Source organism: Balaenoptera physalus (genome assembly GCF_965194825.1).
Source record: "Balaenoptera physalus genome assembly, chromosome: 16".
Taxonomy (NCBI): domain Eukaryota; kingdom Metazoa; phylum Chordata; class Mammalia; order Artiodactyla; family Balaenopteridae; genus Balaenoptera; species Balaenoptera physalus.
The window spans coordinates 85,536,732-85,557,656 of record NC_138898.1 but is presented as its reverse complement, the minus strand read 5'-3'; the positions used below and the strand labels follow the sequence as shown (position 1 = coordinate 85,557,656).

General features: G+C 52.4%; 1 protein-coding gene across 1 annotated transcript; it reads left to right on the top strand.

Annotated features, from left to right (window-relative positions):
- Positions 1 to 7,573: 7,573 nt before the first annotated feature.
- MUC12 (mucin 12, cell surface associated) lies at positions 7,574 to 19,188 on the top strand (the record flags this gene model as incomplete). Its single annotated transcript, XM_082429169.1, has 6 exons — positions 7,574 to 16,620; positions 16,997 to 17,071; positions 17,163 to 17,292; positions 18,019 to 18,180; positions 18,860 to 18,983; positions 19,150 to 19,188. The coding sequence occupies exons 1-6, from the start codon at positions 16,503 to 16,505 to the stop codon at positions 19,186 to 19,188; spliced, it is 648 nt and encodes a 215-aa protein (XP_082285295.1). The 5' UTR covers positions 7,574 to 16,502.
- Between the last annotated feature and the right edge of the window lie 1,737 nt (positions 19,189 to 20,925).

The window sequence follows — 20,925 nt, the reverse complement described above, 5'->3', positions numbered from 1 at the left end:
GGGAGCAGGTGGTGGGAGCCTGTTGGGTTTGTCATCTGTGCCCCTTGACGTTAAGAGCTTCTGGCTGAGTCAGGGAGGTGGGTGACTCCAGCTGAGTCAGCTGTCATTGGCGCTGATGCGTAAGCTGGGCATCCCGAAAGACCTTGAGACTACAAACCTGGGTGACGGACACACTCACGCCAGGGCCTGCCATGCCTGGGGCTGGGGCCCTCTTGTTCCCACTTTTGTGGGCAGCAGCAGGCTGTCGGACTGAGCTGAGGGTGGTCAGGGCTGGCAGAACGAGGTTCTTTGGGTGGGGGTGTCGGAACGGCCCCCGGGACCTTTGCCCAGGACAGGAGAGAGGCTGGCAGTGGCCAGTGTGCGGGTAGAGACCAGAACCATAAAGCCTCAGGTGTGAGTGGGGGTCCCACCCAGGAGAAGCACTGGTGGTCAGAGGTGGCCCGGGGGAAGGCGCTGCCCTTCTTCGGAAGGGGCCAGCTCGAAGTGGGTGGTGAGGAGGGAAGGCCTGAAGGGGGGCCTCTTGGGAGTAAGGGCGGAGGGTCCTTCACTTGGCCTGGTCCGTCCGGCAGCTTCTTCTAGGGTTCCGTCGACCCTCCCTCCATAGTCACCGTCTCCCTGCGGTTTCTTGGCCCTCGCATCTTGGCAACCATCACACACTGTCACGCCTCTGTTTGCCTGTCCCTTCCTCCTGCCCTGCCCCTCCCATGACTCTGGCTTCCGCACTATAAAGACCCCGCGGAGGGAGGTTCAGGTCTCTTAGAGAGGAGGAGGGTTGACCGGCTGCCCTTTGGCCAACTCCCAGTGTCACCCACCAACCCCATCGTGTCACCTCCACCCAGGGCCAGGCAGTGTCCTTCCCGAGGCAAAGGTCTCCGGGGTCCTTTATATAGCTGATCCCTCCCTGGGAGGCACTCGTTTCTTAGTTTCTCCTGACGTGGGAAGCTCCTGCACCCAGGGCCTCACTCTCAGGGAGATGCTGGTGACCTGGATCCTGCCAGTGGCTCTGTGGCTCTGGGTGCCCAACACTGCCACATCCACGACATCAGGTGAGTGAGATACAGGCCGAGCTCCCCGGTGGTCCCGGTGTGTGCCGGCCTCAGGCAGGGCTGCAGGTGGCTTAACCCTCCCTTCTTCCTTCCCTCCCTCGCTTTTCAGGGGAGGGGGCTGCCCAAGGGCTGGACACCCAGGCCATGACCTCATCCTGCCTTTGGGAGCTAAAGGGGTCAGTCACCCTGGAGACCCGCGGGTGAGGAGGAAGGGGCCCGGACTGTGCGGTGCTGTTGAGAGTTTGCACCAAGCCCCACGCCGGGGCTGAGTGGGAGCTGGAACGCACCCCTTCTGTTCTCCAGGCTTCCCCCTGGGAAAACAGGGGGCTCTGCCTGCCCTCATCCTGGGGTCTGCACCAGCCCAAGGGTCGGCTCTTTGCAAACCTCACAGAGACACTGCACAGGCTGCCAGCCCTGGCCAGGGAGGGCAGGATCCACGGGGTGTCCAGCAGCTTCCCTCCTTGCCTGGGGAGAGCCTCAGGGGCGCCAGGGACAGCCCCTCTAGTTAGAAATGGCTGAAGGGCTGAGGGGGAGACAGACTCTGCGGTCCGTGTTAAACCTTTTCACGACCATTTGTCTGGGAAGAGACTGGTTACAAGCTGATTCCCATGGGTTCCCTCATGCGGAACAGACTTCCTGATTCCCCGGAGACAGGGAAGTGCCCCTGGGAAGGGGTGGGCAGGGCAGATGCTGGGGTGAGGGGCATTGGGGGAGTGAGCCCAAGGTGCCAGGTGAAAGAGGCATCTCTTGTGTTGAAGGACCTGGAGGGTGTGTGATGGGCGGTGGTGAGTGTGTGGGTGGGTGGGAGGGTGGGAGCTGCGGCCGGGGGTCTTGGAGGTCTTCAGGGCGGCTGTGAGAGAAGCCACGCAGGAACTTAGGCCCTTAGAGGCCACCTCAGCCGGCCATGCCTTAATGTACTTCTTCCTCCCCTACCAAGACATGTTGGGGGCAGCGGCGCTGGCTGGGAGAAGCCAAGGGGAGAGGAGCCAGGACTGGGGGTGTGAACTTCGTGGCTTTAGGGACGTTATGAAAATATGTTAATTACAGACATTTTAGCCTTAAGCTAATACACAGAGAAAAGGAAGCTATGGAAGGGGGTCAACCTTAGGAGGGGTCCGCCCACCCCTGCTCCCCAGGCAGATGCTGAGGAGAGGGATGGTGGGGATGGTGATGAAGGACCCAGACATCAGCAAGGGCGTTGCCTCTGCTTCTCCCGCCATGCCTTAGAGAGAGCCACCCACACAAGCAAAGACCCCTGTTGGCAAGGTGCTCATAATTGCATGGAAAAGATCGTGCTGAATCCATTAGCACGCCAAGGAGTCAAAAGCCATCAGGAGTGGGGAGGTCAGGCAAGTAGGGCCATTCCGGGGGACTCCAGGTCTGATGATACCCCAAGGCCCCCAGCCCCCCACTCGCAGAAGGCTCTGCTATTTACAAAGCCATTTCAGAGCATGTAGCCCGTATGACTCTCATCAGGAAAATTATGAGAGGAAAGGAAGGCAGACAGGAAAGAGAGACTCAGAGAGGGTGAGTGACTTACCTGGGACCAGCATGACGCATGATTACATGATAATTAGCGTGACCTCACCCATAGGATACTAGATTCGTGCTGCCCCGACCCCACACTGGGGGCCCTCAGTCCTCTGCAATACCTCCATCCCACCGCGTGCATTCTGGGTCCTCGGGGAGGGGCTCGGAAGTCAGATCAGGGACCGCTGGTGGCATATGTGGTTTTCTTTGTTTCTCATCTGCTGCCTCCTCTTGGTACCCCAGTTCACCAAGAGGACTGATGAAGTCTTGGACAAGTGAACAGTGGGGAGAAGGAATGGCAGCCTGAGAAAGTAGAAAAACACTGCAGGGCTGTGCAGGGGAGTCGAGGTGTAGGAATGTCCCAAAGGTGAGGGCCATGTGCCCGGTGGGGAAAGCAGGTTGGTGAGGGAGTACCTTTGGGTAACAGGAGCATCAAAATCAGGTGGAGGCTTTTAGACACCAGAGGACCTCCAAGGACAGAGCAGGGGTGGGTCACCCCTGCCAGGACAGATGCAAAGAGGGACGTTGGGAGCCATCTTGGCATGAGGCCATGGGGGTCCAGCTGGGAACCCAACTTCCTTGGAAATGGAGAGGAAGGTTCCTCTTGATGATGGGCACCAAGGTAGATGGTTCTAGAACCTGCGTGACTGGGGAGCAGGAGATTCTTTTTGGTGGTTGGCAAAGGGCTCCAGGCAGGCCTGTTGAGCTTGGAGTGAGCATGGAATTTCTGGATGGAGCTTTCCTAGAGGCCTGGGACTCAGGAAGGAGGACAAAGATAGGGACATGGTCTAGAATTCTCCATTCTCCATGTGCTGCAAGGGCCGCAAAGACCACACAACACCGGGGATCAACATGAGGGTTGGAGTCTGTGTCCTGTTTTGTGTACATGAAGTTCCAAAGTGTTCCTAGGAAGGGTGGGGGAGAGGAGCTGCTCAGGATGGCAGCAGGGAACAGGGTCCAAGTGCAAGGGCCCCAAGGGGTCAGAGTTCTGGAGTCCAGAAAGGTGAAAGTGGAAGTGGAAACGTTCAATGTATAAAAGTGTGGTGAAGGCCACAACAGATTTGTTCACAGTAGACAAAGGGGCAACCTTTGAAACGTAGGTGATGTAAATTTAGAGCAATTAAAAGGAAGCAGTGTTTTACGCAGAGTAATAAACTTACTCATTCAGCAAACACAGGAGACCTGGCTCTGCCCAGGTAGGTACTCTGAACCAGGCAGGATGAATAAGCCAGTTTATAGTCTTGTTTATTAGACGGAAACACGGGAACGGGGCAGAAAGAACCACAACCCAGGGCTGGTGCTGAGGCTCCGAGAGGGGCCCCAGTGGAGGAGGGTGAAGGGGGTGCCACTCAGAGGCTGTCCGCCTGGGCTGATCCGGGAGCCTGGAGGGAGAGGTGACACTGGAGTTTGCTGGCTGACGGGGAGTACAGGGAGGAAGTAGTAATAGATGCTCAAAGGCTTTAGACAATTTCAGAACTGACAAAGCCATACGTAGCTATGGACAGAACTGGAATAGTGACAAACAGATTCCCTGGGTACAACACATCAGGAAGCCATGCCTCCCGTTGTCTGGGTATGACACTAATGATCAAAACTGCTCGTGTTCATTGAGGGCCTACTATATGCTAGACAGTGTTCTAAATGATATCTCAGTTAAATTTCCCAGCAATCCTGGGAAGAAGTACTGTTACTGATTTCTGTTTTATACATGGGGAAACTGAGGCACGGAGATGCTAACTAACTATTTCAAGGCTTCCCACCTATCAGGTGGAGGAGCCAGGATGGGAACCCACGCTGGCAGGTTCCAGAGCCCACATTCCTTACCACTCGCTCTAACTGGGGGTGTCCATGTGTGTTAGTTTCCTGAGGCTGCTACAACAAATTACCATAAACTTGGTGCTTCAAACAACAGAAATTTATTCTCTCATAGCTATGGAGGCCAGAAATCCGAAATAAGGTATCATCAGGGCCTGGTCCCTCCAAAGGCTCTCATTGCCCCTTCCAGCTTCTGGTGGTTCTTGGCGTTCCTTGGCTGTGTGGCATCACTCCAACCTCCGCCTCTGTCTTCTCATGGCCTGCTTCCCCGTTTGTGTCAAATCCCCCTCGCCTTTCTCTTATAAGGACACCAGTCATTGGATTTAGGGCCCGCCCTAAATCCAGGCTGATCTGATCGTGAGATCCTTACCTTAATTACATCTGCAAAGACCTTATTTCCAAATAAGGTCACACTCAAGGGTATGGGGGTTAGGACTTGGACATATCTTTTGGGGGGACATAATTCAACCCACTCTACCATGCTTCTACAGCAATCAGAGCAACAGCCCTTCAGGGAGGCAGTGGGCAGGGGCAGGGGCAGGGGCAGGTGGCACTGGCTGCTGGTGCTAGAAAGCCGGGAAGCTCATTCATTCGCCACAGGTGTGTGCAGGGCAGGGGGTGGGGGGCGGAGGCGAGGTGGCCCCGGCCTTGTCTCACCCCTAAGGCGACTCTGCCAGGTGGGAATGACCTTACAGAAAAGGAGACAGGCCCAAGTCACTGAGGTCGTGTGTGGCAGGGCTGAAAGTACACCCAGGATGGAGTGACACAGCCTAGTGGCCCCCACATGGCTTCTCTTGTAGGATATTCTAGAACAGTGGTCCCCATCCTTTTTGGCGCCAGGGACCGGTTTTGTGGAAGACAGTTTTTCCATGGACAGGGGGTGGGGAGCAGGGGGATGGTTCAGGCGGTAATGCAAGCAACGGGAAGCGATGGGCAGTGGCAGATGAAGCTTCGCTCGCCTGCCCGCGGCTCACCTTCTGCTGTGCGGTCCAGTTCCTAACAGGCTGCGGACTGGTAGCGGTCCACGGCCCGGGGGTTGGGGACACCCCTGTTCTAGAATGAGAAGGGTTGTGAAGGCAGGCATCATTCATCCCCATTTTCCGGGGGAAATGGAAGTTCAGAGAGGTTAACTGCACAAGATGCCGCAGCTGAGTAGCACCTGCCCTCACAGGTGTGCCCCCCGCTCCACACCCCACCCTTCAGGGCTGCTCCCATGGACCCCGCTGAATCACCACAAGCAGAAATGTGTTTTGGAGGTGGTAGGAGGGGACCGTCTTATATCGAGGTGGCGATCTTCAGACTTGTCCCAAGGTGTTTTCAAGGGCTTTTTCCCAAGAATGCCACCAAGTGAAAAACTTGCCTGGCAAACCAGCTGCCTAACTCAAATGATTATCTTTTAAAGAAAGAAGCAATAAGAACTGTACACAGGACAAGAAAGTAAAATTTTACTTCTTTGGTAGGAGAGCTGGTGTCTTGGATGGCTAGTGCAACACAGACATTAGATCATTTTTGTTAAAGTATTTTGATCACAAATGTGTGGGGAATCCCAGCTTGGGAATTATTAGTGATTTTGCATGGGTTCTCCAAGGTACTGGGCACACCTAAGTTTTAATTTTTACAGCATATGCATTTATTATATTTAGACATTATATCATGAATACCTATTTATGGTAGAACATTTAGAAAATACAGACAAACAAAAGGAGGAAAATCTCTCTTAAGTTTACCACTCAGATAAACATTGCTAACATTTTGGTCTTTTTCTGAATAGGTATTTAGATTTATTCCATGGGCAGTCTCTGTTTCAATGGCTGATTAATATTCTATTTTATGGAATACCCTAGTCATCTAACCGGTCTCCTATTCTTTTATTCTTGGACAGGTTTTCCCCAATTTTTCATAGATAATGATGCAATAAACCTTCTCGTAAAAATTTTTTTAAAAAAATCTGCATCATATTACTTTAGGGTCAGTAACTAGAAGTGGAATCATTAAAGTGGTATGACTCTGCCACGATCCCTGATGCACATTTTCAAATTATCCTTTAGAAATATGATACTAAGCTAACGTCCATCAGCATCTTATTCCCCAGCCAATACCAGCTACGTTACTTAACATCACAGAGGGGGGTGCAATGTGATAAGCTTACCAGTGAAGTTGACCATTTTCTTCTCATAGGCTTATTGGCCATGTAAATTGTTTCTGTGGAGAATGTCTGTGTTTTTCCTTTGCTCAGCTTCCTGGTGGAACATCTTCTGACCCTGGAGGTTGACTTTGGGGAAGGAGTTTGCTCAACTTCTCTGCCGCATCCTTTGGGGATGACGTGACCACCAGAATCTCAGGCTGGGAAGGTTCTGAAGCTCTTCACAGGGCACTCACTGTCTAGGGTGCCTTTTTCTTGTCCCTCCCAGAAATGAGTGAAAGCCTTGGGCACAGAGGGGGTTGCTGCCAGGAAGGTGGGGGATACGGCAGAGCCTTTATCTTGAGGGTCTCAGTTAGATAGTGAGCAGGAAAGAACAGCACCAGGGAGGAGAAGAAGGGTGATTAGGAGGCAGTGGTGTCTTAGGACCTGAAGGAGATGAGAAATTCCAGGAGGAAGGGCAGCCTGGTGAAAAGGACAGGGATTTGGGCACTCAAGCTGGTCGGCAACTATAGCGAAGACGTGGATGGCAGTAAAAGGGAGTAAATGGTGTGAATTCAGGAATAAAGACCAAAGAGAGCCTGTCCAGAGGCCATGCCAACGAGTGTCCTGGCCTTCACTGGGGCCCCTGGCGTCCCACCATGTAACTGCCGTGGGCTCATCAATCAATCTCCATGCCTCTGCCCTCACTGCCCTTCACTCCAGGGCTCTGCTCCTAAGGCACAGTTGTGACCATGGCCTTTTGCTGGATGTTCTCCACTGTTGCTGAATCAAGTCCAGAGCTGGCTTCACACCCACCTTGCCAGCCTTCCTTCTGCCCCCTCTGGTCTCTCAGTATTTAGCTCCACCCCAAACATGTACTCTGAGCCTCCACACATGCTGTTCCACCCCCCCCCACCCCCCCCCCCACCCCGCTTGAAACGTTTTCCTTGCTCTTCGCCACTTGAGAGACCCTTTTCTTGTGCTAAAAGTAAAACCTACCTTCAGATTGTGTTTGAATTCTACCTTAACAGCTGGGTGAACTTGGAAAGTATTTAACCCTTTCCTTGTGCTAAAAGTAAAAGCTACCCTCAGATTGTGCTTGAATTCTACCTTCCAGCTGGGTGAACTTGGAAAATATTTAACCCTTAGAACCTCAATTCAGGTGTGAAACAGGAATATTCATGTCTACCTCCCAGGATTACATTAAATAATAAAGAAGAAGTGTCAGGTAGACTTTCCAGTATTCATTCACTCCTTTACTCAAGACGTGCTCATGGAGCACCTGCTCTGGTTCAGGCTGAACGGGGCAGAAATGTTCTCTATATTCTCAGAGAGGGGCAGAGGGAATTACATACACAGTCATTGAGTCACAGTTGTGATACGACTACACAGGAATTTGATAGGCAGCCAATAAATGTCACCTCTCCCCACCCCTATTCATTCTTCGTGATTCAGTTAGGGACACGATCATAAATTGCCTTTATATGCTTTCTCATTGTTTGACGTGTCACAACAAAAATAGTCTACTTTTATAACTTAAAAAGTCCAGTAAAATTTGTCATGCCTAAGTCCACAAAACCCCTTCTTTTTAAAGAAGAAGGGAAAAAGACAGCTTCGATATTACTTTCTTTTCAAAGCCTTCTGAGAATGGCAGAGGGGTGGTTCCCTCCCTCTCCCACCCTGTTGACTCCCACTGTCCCTTCAAATGGGCCTTGACTGCCCCCGAATTGCACTGGGGGGCCAGGACCCCCTGTGAGGGGTAAGGGCTCATTTGTCCGCCAGGGGACGTGCAGGGGGTATGTGAGTACAAATATCAGCTTGAATTTATGCAGGAGCGCCAAAGGAAATGAACATGTCTCAGGGTGCCCGGGAGGAATGTACAGGCAATATTGGGCAACAGTATACATATATATTTGATGTGGAGGCATTCTTATTTAAGGGGTTTGCAGATGACACTGTGGGTTGAGAAAAATCATATATATGTATATATGTATATATATGTATATGTATATATATGTGTGTGTATGTATATATATGTATATATATACATATATATGAACATACAAATTTGTCAAAATCCACAGTCATACAACTAACAATTCAAGTCATAAATCACATCAACCCCCAGAATATTAGCTAGTGATACTTTGCCCAATAAATAAACGACTATACTCAACAGAAGAGACAAAGGTCTAGATCACCACTGGTAAATTATCCAAATCTACAGATGCCCCTGACACTTCCTATACCCCTGAAAAGGAAAGCCATGCTTCAGTGTCATAGGCTGACTAGCTATGTCCCAGGCATCCTGGGACAGACTGCCACTAAACTCAGTAACAAAATCACAGACCAAAATATCATCTCTGAGTTTTCCCAACACACTGTGTCATCTGCAAACACCTTAACCAAGAATGCCCACAAAACAAGTCCCGGTGACTCCAATACACTTCTAGTGGTGATGGACCATCGGCCGTAATTACTACCGGGCAATCCACTTTTCCTACAATACTCGAAGAACTATCCACTCCATCTGCCACCTTCCATACTACTGATAATATAAGAGCTTCATCACCTTCTGGTTCTGGTGAGTCAACCACCACTCAAGTCTTTGGACAAACAGCCATGACATTCACTAAAGAAACAATTCTCTAGACATGTTTCAGATTTGTTAACAACAGTCCTCTGACCACCTATACCACAGATGATGGAAGAACTGCATCCCCTTCAAGTCCTCATCAACTGTCTACCACATATTTTATTCCAGGAGAGACAATCACAACTTGCAATCCAAGTTCTGCTTCCAGCGAAAGCACTGTGAGTTCCACCACGACTTCCACTTGGTCAGAATCCACCGTCTCTTCTGAGGGTTCCCACACCACAGCCACTGGGAGTTCCACCACCACTTCTAAATGGTCTGAATCCACAGTCTTTTCTGAGGGTTCCCACACCACAGGCGCTGCAAGTTTAACCACCACTTCCGGTTGGTCTGAATCCACAGTCTCCTCTGAGGGTTCCCTCACCACAGGCTCTGGGAGTTCCACCACCACGTCTGGTTGGTCTGAATCTACACTTTCTTATGAGGGTTCCCCAACCACAGGGCCTGGGAATTCCACTACCACTTCTGGTGGGTCTGAATCCAAAGTCTCTTCTGAGGGTTCCCCCACCACAGGCCCTTGGAGTTCCTCCCCAATTTCTGGTTGGTCTGAATCCACAGTCTCTTCTGAGGGTTCCCACACCACAGGTGATGGGAATTCCACCACCACTTCTGGCTGGCCTGAATCCACAGTCTCTTCTGAGGGTTTCCTCACCACAGCCTCTGGGAGTTCCCCCACAAATTTTGGTTGGTCTGAATCCACAGTGTCTTCTGAGGGTTCCCACACCACAGGTCCTCAGAGTTCCACCACCTCTTTTGGTTGGTCTGAATCCACAGTATCTTCTGAGGGTTCCCCAACCACAGGCCCTCGGAGTTCCGCCACCACTTCTGGTTGGTCTGTATCCACAGTCTCTTCTGAGGGTTCCCACACCACAGGCCCTGGGAATTCCACCACCACTTTCGATGGGACTGAATTCTCAGTGTCTTCTGAGGGTTCCCACACCACAGCCACTGGGAGTTCCACCACCACTTCTAAATGGTCTGAATCCACAGTCTTTTCTGAGGGTTCCCACACCACAGGCGCTGCAAGTTTAACCACCACTTCCGGTTGGTCGGAATCCACAGTCTCCTCTGAGGGTTCCCTCACCACAGGCTCTGGGAGCTCCACCACTACTTCTGGTTGGTCTGAATCTGCCATCTCTTCTGAGGGTTCCCGCACCAGAGGCTCTGGGAGTTCCACCACCACGTCTGGTTGGTCTGAATCCACACTCTCTTATGAGGGTTCCCCAACCACAGGCCCTGGGAATTCCACTACCACTTCTGGTGGGTCTGAATCCAAAGTCTCTTCTGAGGATTCCCCCACCACAGGCCCTTGGAGTTCCTCCCCCACTTCTGGTTGGTCTGAATCCACTGTCTCTTCTGAGACTTCCCCAACTACAGGCCTTCAGAGTTCCGCCACCACTTCTGGTTGGTCTGTATCCACAGTCTCTTCTGAGGGTTCCCACACCACAGGCTCTGGGAGCTCCACCACTACTTCTGGTTGGTCTGAATCCCAAGTCTCTTCTGAGGAGTCCCCCACCACAGGCCCTTGGAGTTCTGCTACCACTTCAGGTTGGTCTGAATCCCAAGTCTCTTCTGAGGAGTCCCCCACCACAGGCCCTTGGAGTTCTGCTACCACTTCAGGTTGGTCTGAATCCACAGTGTCTTCTGAGGGTTCCCTCACCACAGGTGATGGGAATACCACCATCACTTCTGGTTGGTCTGAATCCACAGTGTCTTCTGAGGGTTCCCACACCACAGGCCCTTGGAGTTCCTCCCCCACTTCTGGTTGGTCTGAATCCACTGTCTCTTCTGAGACTTCCCCAACCACAGGCCTTCAGAGTTCCGCCACCACTTCTGGTTGGTCTGTATCCACAGTCTCTTCTGAGGGTTCCCACACCACAGGCCCTGGGAATTCCACCACCACTTTCGATGGGACTGAATTCTCAGTGTCTTCTGAGGGTTCCCACACCACAGGCACTGCAAGTTTAACCACCACTTCCAGTTGGTCTGAATCCACAGTCTCCTCTGAGGGTTCCCTCACCACAGGCTCTGGGAGTTCCACCACCACGTCTGGTTGGTCTGAATCCACACTCTCTTATGAGGGTTCCCCAACCACAGGGCCTGGGAATTCCACTACCACTTCTGGTGGGTCTGAATCCAAAGTCTCTTCTGAGGGTTCCCACACCACAGGCCCTGGGAGTTCCACCACCACTTTTGATGGGACTGCATTCTCAGTGTCTTCTGAGGGTTCCCACACCACAGTCACTGGGAGTTCCACCACCACTTCTAAATGGTCTGAATCCACAGTCTCTTCTGAGGGTTTCCACACCACAGTTGCTGAGATTTCTACAGCCCCATCAAGCAATGGAGAGACATTTACCGGCCCAGCTGGATCAAGACAGACTGCCACTGTTGTCACTCAGAAAACCACAGATCACAACACCATATCTGATTCTCCTCAGCTCATGGACTCACGTACAACAACAGTTTCTAAAGGGGATGGAAGTCTTGGGTCCACCTCACGTCCAGTTGAATCCATTACCACATCCAGTGGTGATGAACAAACAACGACATTTTATATTGTGGAAGCCACTGTGTCCACGAATCTCTCAGCGCCATCAACACACACACTCCCCTGTTACTCTTCATCTTCTTCTATACCTTTAAGTTCTGAGCAACTTTCTACCACCACCTCCAGCACTGGACACAGCACAACAGCAATTACTGAAATGGCCTCGGTCCTCACAACCATTTCTGAATCATCTAAATCAACCATTTCGTCTGGAACTTCCTATCCTGGGAATTATGGTAGCGTTGCTTCCTCTTCAAGCTCCAGCCAGCTGTTTACCACCCCCTCTGTCTCTGCACAGACAACCACAGGCCTCACCGAGGAAACCACATTTTCTACCTCTACTCCTGATTCATCAAAACCTACAGGTACCTTGAACAGCACTGTTACTGAAGGGAATGAAATGTCTGCTTCCACATCAAGGCCTAGAGAATCCTTAATCACTTCTGGTGGTGAAGGACACATGACCACATCTTCTCCTCCAGGATCCACTTTCTACACAACCTCCACAGAGGCGTCTACACCATCATTCTCTACCCCTTCTTTGCATAGTACATACAATGCAAGTCCTTCCCCATCAAGCCCCAGTGAGACCTCCACCCACGTTGTGGTCTCAGAACATATCACCATGACTGCCAAAGAGGAGTCAACTTCTGGCTTTTCTCCTCCTCTGTCCTCCACTTCACCTGGCTCCACTGGTGCTCCAGTCCCTGGTTTCAGTACCACTTCAACTCTGCGTCCCCCACTCACTGGTACACACACAGCTGTGATGACAACCCACTCTCCAGCTCTGACACCAAGTAAGTCTCCTTGTTTGTCACTCTCTGGGTTCCTCCTGCTCATCTTCCCTTATCAGCTCATCAGTTTTGTACTCCTTGTGGTCTTGTTCCACACTTCCAGTGCCTTTTTGTTACCAATGTACATCACCCATGCAGATGATGTTGCTCCCTTTTGATTTGTAGGGCCCTTGTTTTCTTTGTGTGTCTGCTTTTATCTCTTGCTTCCTTCCTCTCTGTTGTCCCTCCTCCTTTCCCCACTCTCTCCTGGGGGCTGAGGTGGTGCCAAATGGATCTCGGTTGCTGCATGACCATCTGGTCCCATCCCCATCTTTCAATGCAGTGTCTGAATGATGGGACTTGGAACAGGAGTCAATGTTTTTGTGTTTTGGGCTTCCATGGTAACCTCTGTGAATGTTCTACTCCTTCGCAGGGCAGTGCTACAATGGGGCCACTTGGAACGGAGAAAAATGTGCCTGTACCCAAGGCTACTTTGGTTACCAGTGTCAATCCCTCTTGGGATACTTCTTCATAGGTAAAGACCTTTTTTGAGACTTGTAGATCATCCCCACATCCCTTAACCACTTAAAATAGGAGGGCAGCACTGGAAGGGTCATTTGCTACCACTGCTTAATTGTGCAGGCAGAGGAGAAAATGTGACTTTCACCCAGGCCAAAATGCAGGTAGAACATGGACCTTCTGCCTCCCCCTTCTGCGCCCTTTTCACTAGCTAACCTGCCTCTCTCATCAGGATGATCATCTGGAGGCCTCCACTTAGGTCTCACTGGGTTGTGATCCTGGCCACTAGCTCCTCCTGGTATTCAGAGGCAAGGGGCAGAAGTTTCAGCTACTCCTACCTGCCTTTTGAGTTTCCATCCTCCCTCCTACACACTTCCTCTACTTCCACAAAGCCAACAGATGAAGAATTAACTAATCCTGGAAGGCATTACTGGGAGGTTGATGTCTCATGCATAATCTGTCCTCTTCCCACAGAAACCCCGAAAAAAATCAATGCCACTGTAGAACTGAGAGTGAAAGTAACTAACAGAAATTTCACAGAAGACCTAAATAACATATCCTCCCATACATACCAGAATTTTGTTCAACTATTCAAGAGTCAGGTAAGAGCAGAGGAAGCCTAGATTCACCAGTGTGAGAGGGGATGCCGGGGCTCATCTTGACTTACTGTTCAGGGCTTCTCAGCTCTTGGGTCCCTTCAGCCTAAGTCCTGGGGGCGGGGGTCCTCTGAGAACCCCCTTCCTTGAGCCATACCCCTCCAACACATCCGGGAAGAGGGAACATTCCTCTGCCTTCCCTTCCTTCTTTCCTATGGGCTAATACAGGGGCTCCTTGGGGAAAGAGAACAGGGGCTGCTGCACACTCCAGGTTTCTATGAGCTCAGCTGTCTTATTTCTTTCAGATGGATAAATCTTACAGGAGCAAAGACTTTCCACAATACAGAGGCGTGATCATTAGGAAACTACTGTGAGTATGGGGGTGGAGAGATTTATAGACTGTGGGAAGCTCCTTCTCTCTTGCCTGCTCTCCTGTCTCCTCCTATCATGAATGATTAGAGTATCAGTACCTGGCTGGGTCAAAAAGGCCCCCAGCTCGAAGGCAACACCTGAGGGCTCTGAGACCATGCGTTCATTCATTCAGCACTCATCCATGTAACAAACTAGTATTGAAAGCCTACCCTGTGCTAGGTGCTGGGAGCACAGTGGTTCTGGTCTTCATGGAGCTTAGAGTGGCAGAACACAGGTAGCAGAGTGGCTGTGCAGTCTGTCTAGAGTTATGGTAAGGGACACACAAGGTGCCATGGGAGAGGTCCTGAATGCAAGCTCAGTGAGATGGAGGGAAATCTTCCTGGAGGAAGTGACAGCTAAGCTGAGGCTTGAAGGATGAGGAGAAATGAGCCAAGTAGAAGGAAGAGAGGAGGAGAGTGTTACAAGAGGAAATCAATGACAATGAACCTGGAGGTGAGAGAAAGGAGGGTAGATTCCAGGAACATAAAGCACACTTGGCCGCTTGAGGACAAAGGGGTCGTGGTGGGAGAGGAGGTTAGAAAGGTAATCTGTGCCAAGCTATTTAGATGTGAAGCATCAGCAATTGTAGCCCATTGGGATAGTATCCGATTTGCACTGCAGACAACTCAATTTGGCTGCAGGGCTGAGAATGGGTGGACAGAGGAGGGAGGTGATAGTAGCCTGGACCTGAGAGGTGATAATGAAGAAGAAAAGTATCCAGTGTGAAAGGTCTTTAGGGGGCAGGGCCAGCAGATCATGGGAGTTTCATGGGTGTTTGGAGAAAAGGAGGAATGACACCAGATTTCTGGGCTTCTGGGAGTGCGGGGTGCCCTTTGCTGAATTGAGGAACGTAAGGAGGAGCAGAATGGGAGACGAAGATGATGAGTTTGGCATGGGGGGCCCAGCCACGTGGAGTGGCTGAGTGATGGAGCAGCTGATGGTCAAACATGTGATAGGAAGGGTCTACAGTGGAGGCACTGGTGTTGGCATCCCTAGATAGACATCTCTGGAAGCCCTGGGAGTAGACCAGATGGCCGGGGCCATCGTCACAGCACGGAAGTGAAGATGTACCAGGGAAGGAGCATGGGAAGCCCCAACATTTAAAGGATAGGCAGGAGAAGCAGAACTCTGAGAGGAGAGTGCAAAGAAGCAGACAGAAGGGTGGGAAGGGAGCCTGGGGGTGTCAGGTCCCAACATGTCAAGGGCCCTTTGGGTTCCATAGCCTAGTGTCCTCCACCCCCACCCAGCATCAGAGCCATTGTCTCCATCTCCCTTCTGGTTCAGGATTTTGTTGTTTCAAGTCCTCCTGGGTCCTGCTCCTGACTTCTCTGTCACAATGGCTGTGACTAGTGATGGACCTTGTGTCAAGTTCTCTCTGCTGAGAGCATTGCTGACCGTCTAACAAGAAGCTTCTGGGTTGAAATCCAACATTTCTAAAGAAGCTTCATGTTTCTCCATTTCTGAAAGCTTATTTTTTGGTTTTGAAAATATAATCCAATAGCTTCTACTTTAAATCTTTTAATTAAAAAATTTTTCATTGTAGTAAAATACCCATAACATAAAATCTGCCATTAACAACTGAATTCGCCATTTTAAGTGTACAGTTCAGCAGCATTAAGTACATCCACATTGTTGTGCAACCACCACCGTCCTTCTCCAGAACTTTTTCATCTTCCCAAACTGAAGCTCTGTCGCCATTCAACAATAACTCCCAATTCCTCCTCATCCCACCCCTGGCAACCACCATGTTACCTTCTGTCTCTACAAATTTGATTACTCCAGGGACCTCATATTACTACTCATAAATACTCATACAGTAGTTGTTTTTTTGTGACTGGCTTATTTCACTTAGCATAATGTCCTCAAGGTTCATGCATGTTGTTGCATGTCTCAAAATTTCCTTCTTTTTTGAGGCTGAATAATATTCCATTGTATGTAGAGACTACATTTTGTTTATTCATTCATCCATTGATGGGCACTTAAATTGCTTCCACTGTTTAGTTTTTATGAATAACACTGCGATGAACATGGGTGTACAAATATTTCTTCCTGCCTCTGCTTTCAATTCTTTGGGCTAGATGCCCAGAGGTGGAATTGCTGGACCATATGGTCATTCTGTTTTTAAGTTTTTGAGGAACCATCATACTGTTTTCCACAGTGGCCGCACCATTTTACATTCCCACCAACGATGCACAAGTGTTCAATTTCTCCGCATCTTTGCCCAACAGCTTCCATTTTTAGGAATGAATTCTGCCCATTGGCATATATTGTTATCACAGGTTTACTCTGTAGCCTCCCTCTAGGTTGTTAACTGCTGGAGGGAAGAGTCTCTATTCTGTCCTGCCTCTGGGACATGTGGCTAATTGTTTCTCATCACCTCTCTTGCTTCTTGGGCCCTGCTTGCTGGGAGGGTGGGCAACACAGGGTAGCTGACGATTCCTAATTCCAGCAACGGCAGCGTCGTGGTGGAACATGAAGTCGTCATGGAGGCAGACTTCACTTCAGAGTTTCAGGAGCTGTTTGCAAACCTCACTAAGATCATAAAGGCCAAGGTTATGAATGAGACCAGAAAGCTAGCCAGTGATCCTGAAGCGTGCGGAAGTAAGCCCACCTAAAACCCCTTGATGTTGGTGGGGAAAGGATGTGAGGGGTCGCTTAGGGAGGTCTCAGCCCCATCCCCACACCTCACATCTCTCCTCTCTTCCGGAGCTCCAGAGACCTCCCTCAAGGAATCCAGAAGTCAAGCCCGGATACCTTCCCCAGACTGTGCTGCACCCAGAAGTCCCTCCCAGTCCCGGGCTGAGGTTGTCACCAGCCCTAATGTCCCCATCTGAGCCAGCTCACAGGCCCAGCTGCATCTAGGGATGGGCCAAGACCCTACTAGTCTTGGCCCCAGCAAGGAGGAAGGGAAGGCTGGCTGCCCCCAGGGGGCAGAGGTGCCGTATCTAATTTTGTTCTTTCCCACCACCCTGGGCAGACATCTCACGCCTGTGCTACAGTGAGAAGGACACCTTCGTGAATGAGACCGTGAAGCTCGGCTTTGACCTGCAAGGTAAGCAGCTCAGCAGAGTGTGGATGGTAAACCTGGGGGCTAGAGGGCGTGTTCACCAGGCTGACGCTTCCTGCCCGTCCCCCACCCTCAGAGCAATGCACTCAGAATGCTGCGAAGGAATTCACCCAATTCTACTATGTGGATGATCTGGATGGGAAGCTGGCCTGTGTGACCAAGTGCACCCCGGGGACGAAGTCGCAAATGAACTGTCACCACGGCAGGTGCCAGCTTCAACAAAGTGGCCCCCATTGCCTGTGAGCACCTGTTCCCTCTAAGCCCAGCACCTACCCTCTCTGGTGGCAGGGCCCCACTCTCCCCGACAGTCACCCAAGGGGGCAGGGTGGTGGTGGGCAAAGCTCGCAAGGCACCTCCTCCCCCCTCCTCTACATCCCTCTTTCTTCTACCCAGGTCTCCCATCTTCCACCCCACCAGAGGGAGAGCGAGGTGCAGATTATAGACACAGGCATCGTAGGACTGAGCAAGCCCCTTCCTGAAAAAAATTCCAGTTATCAATTTCCAAATCCATATCTATGGATCTCTATGTCCATCTGTCATTCATTTCCCTGACATCATCCCAGCCACCGGGCCATTATCACCTCCTGCTGTAGCTGGGGCGCTACATTTGGGAGATCATAAATTAAAGTACAAAGTATAAAACACGGTGAAACAGGCTGTCAAAGTGCCAGCTACTTAGTGTTTAGATGGGTGAACAGCACGTGTTTGGGACGAGGTACCCGGCGCTCCCGGATTCTGAACTCCTGCTCCGCAGATCTGTGGTCGCTGCACCCCCTCCCCGGCCCTTAGCCTTGGGAGTCAGGGAGAACACCCAGCATCTGTCCTCAGAGGGAGAGCTGGTTTCCTGTGCTTTGACATTGATTTTTTTCTTTTGGGAGACCGGGTGGGTGAGGGATGCTGGTGGGCTGGCCTGAGCTTGTGTGTGTCCCCAGGTGCCTGAACTCGGACACGCACTGGCACTGGGGAGAAAGCTGCGAATTTAGCACCAGCAAGAGCATGGTGTATGGGATCGTAGGGGCCGTGGTGGTGCTACTGGTGGTCTCGGTGGTGGTCCTGGCCATCTTACTCAGCCAATCCCAGAGAAAACTGCACAGGTGAGCTTCTGGGCCTGGGGCTGGGCCTGGGGAGAGGGGACCACAGTCAGAATATCCTGAGGCTCTGCTCCTTCCAGCTGAGTAGTCAGCTGAGGCCCAACAGGGGTGGGTGGGGCCCTGCCCCTCCCAGTCCCTCCCAGCTCCTACCAGCCCCTCCCAGCTCTGGGTCCAGCAAAGGGCAGCCTGCCGATCTGATAGGACATATCCGTTTGGCAGAGAAATGGAAACAGAAAACATATGTACTGAAATTGGATTGTGTAATGAAATTACCTGGTGCTTGTTATCACCTTGGCTTCCCCAGAGCAACACTGCCACACTAGGACACTGGGAAAGGCCGGTGTTGCTTTCCCCTGATTGTAAAATGCGTAAGATCCACCTGAGAAGATTAATGCCCAGCACAGCACCTGGCCGCCAATCAAAGGGAACTGCCCTGACTCTAGTCCAATGCCCCCATCTCACAGATAAGGACACTGAGGCCCACTGAGGAGTTGGGGGGGCCAGGCCATGGTGACATCCCCAGGAATGCTTTTTGTTTTCTGCCGCTGCCGCTGGGGGCAGTCTCCTCCCTGACTCAGGGCTTGGCCAGGAGGGCCCCTTCCGGAAGCCCGAGGTTCAGAGGCCTCTGAGCCCCCTCCCCTGCCTCTCTGCCACGAGCTGCTCACGGCATTTCTGTTGGCAGGCAAGAGAACAACCTGTCTCGAGACTGGCAAGAAGAAGATGTCCCTGGCAATTTCCAGAACACAGGCATCTGGGAAGGTAGATCTCATCAGGGGCCAGGATGGGGCAGGCTGGAGGGTGGAGAGGTGCCAAAGGGGGACTCAGTGGGGTTGTGGGTGACACGCACGCACATCCCGCCAGGTCGCCCCGCATCTGCTGCAGGAGCCAGGCTCCTCTGCAGCCTCCTGACCCCGCGCCTCCACGGGCAGCCCCTGCTGCCCCTCTGGCCTTTTCTCGCTCCTCCCTGTCAAGTTCTGCGCACTCCAGCCTGTGGCCCATGCCTTTGCATAGACTGGGCTGCTTCCGGTGGCCTGAGTCTCTGCGCACCTGCATCCCACTCTGTTTCCAAAATCCGGTTCATAAGCTGCCCCTCCACGGAGCTCCGCATGGGTTCAGCCTGCTCTGGCTCCCAGAGCTGCTCACGGCCCTGCACCCAGCTGCGGTGGGAAACCCTTCCCAGTACTTCCTGACAAACACGCTGGAGGGATTCCAGGGATGGCTGAGAGCCTGATCCTGCCCCCCGAGACCACCCCCAGCACATCAGATGCACACAGTTAATACGATGATAGGGCCATGGCCAGGGCTTGACGGGGCATAGATATACCTGCCCCAGCCCAGAGCGGGGCTGGGGTCAGACACGACTGCGGAGGGGCATCCCCTGAGCTGAGAGCCAGGGCAGTGGTGGGGAGTAAGCCATGTGTTTCCTGCTCCCATGAACATACAGCCCAGTGGGCAGCGAGGCCTTCTCCCATGATGGGAAGGGAAAGGGCTTTCCCGGCAGGGGGCCCTGCTTAAGAAAGGACATGGAGGCGGGAAAGAGCACGGTCTGTGGGAGGTCTGACCGCCCAAGGGCGGGTCAGTGGGATGGGAGGATGACAGAGCCAGGTCAAGGCTGGTCAGTGGGCCATGATGGGGGGACCCACGGGAGGGGCTTTAAGGAAGGGGGACCAGACTTTGTTTTGAGCAGCTCACTCAGGAGGATTTAAGGGGGACAGCACGGAAGTGGGGAGTCCAGGGAGGGAGAAGCACAGTACCACAGGCGAGGGCCGATGAGGCTGGGTGGGGGTGGTAGGGACCCCGAGGCATGGACAGCAGATGACAAAGCTCAGATGCCAGTGAGCCAGACAGGGCGTGTTGTCTGCAGGCTCCGGGAGGGGATGGCAGGGCGCAGTGGGGAGAAGCAGCAGGTGGGTCGTGCTGGGCGGGGGTGGGAGGGCAGGGCACAGGGAGGGGGAGGCACCCCAGATCTGGCCAGTCTGTAGCCTGGGGACAGGCCTGCGGCCTGTGGGCAGCAGTGGGAGTCAACTCAGCCCAGCCCACGCTGGGGAGACAGTGGGTGGGTGAGGAGGGCAGACGGCAGGGCCGCGGGGAGGGTCTCGAAGGAAGCAGCAAAGGAATGTTCTGGAAGATGCCAGGAGGACCCGGAGCCTGGGGCCCGGAGGCCGAGGAGAGAGTTTGTTTGCAAGATGGGCACAGTGGGTGCTGGACACGTGCCAACTCAAACAAGAGATTCCAGGCACAGCTGCTTTCTGTCTGGTGTGGCTACCGTTGCCATGAGGAAGTGTGCACGGTGACCCCAAGCAGTCTCGTCCTCCTGCCTCACCCAAACCAAGTGACCCTTGGGCCTGGGGCCCCTGCTCACCAGCCACGACTTTTGACCCCAGAGCATGTCGGAGGGCTGCTGCTCTGGTCCCCTCCTGTTCCTGCGTAACCCTGGGCCAGCTCCCCAGGTCCCCTCCTGAGTCTCAGACAAGCTGCGCTGTTGGGAGGACGGATGGGCAGCGGGAAAGGAGTTTAGGGCAGCTCTGGGGCTGACTCTTCAAACCCGTTCCTTTTACTGGAAAATATCCCTCCTCTGGGCCTCTTCGGCTTCCCCCAGGCTCACTCTCACCCCAGTACCTCTCCCTACAGGTCAGAATATGCAGGGGGACACGTTTGGCCTTGAAAATGTCTACAGCCACTTCCAGCCTTCCCTGCAGAATGTGGACCCCACCACAGAGGTGACTCAGGAACCGCCCCCCCCAGCTA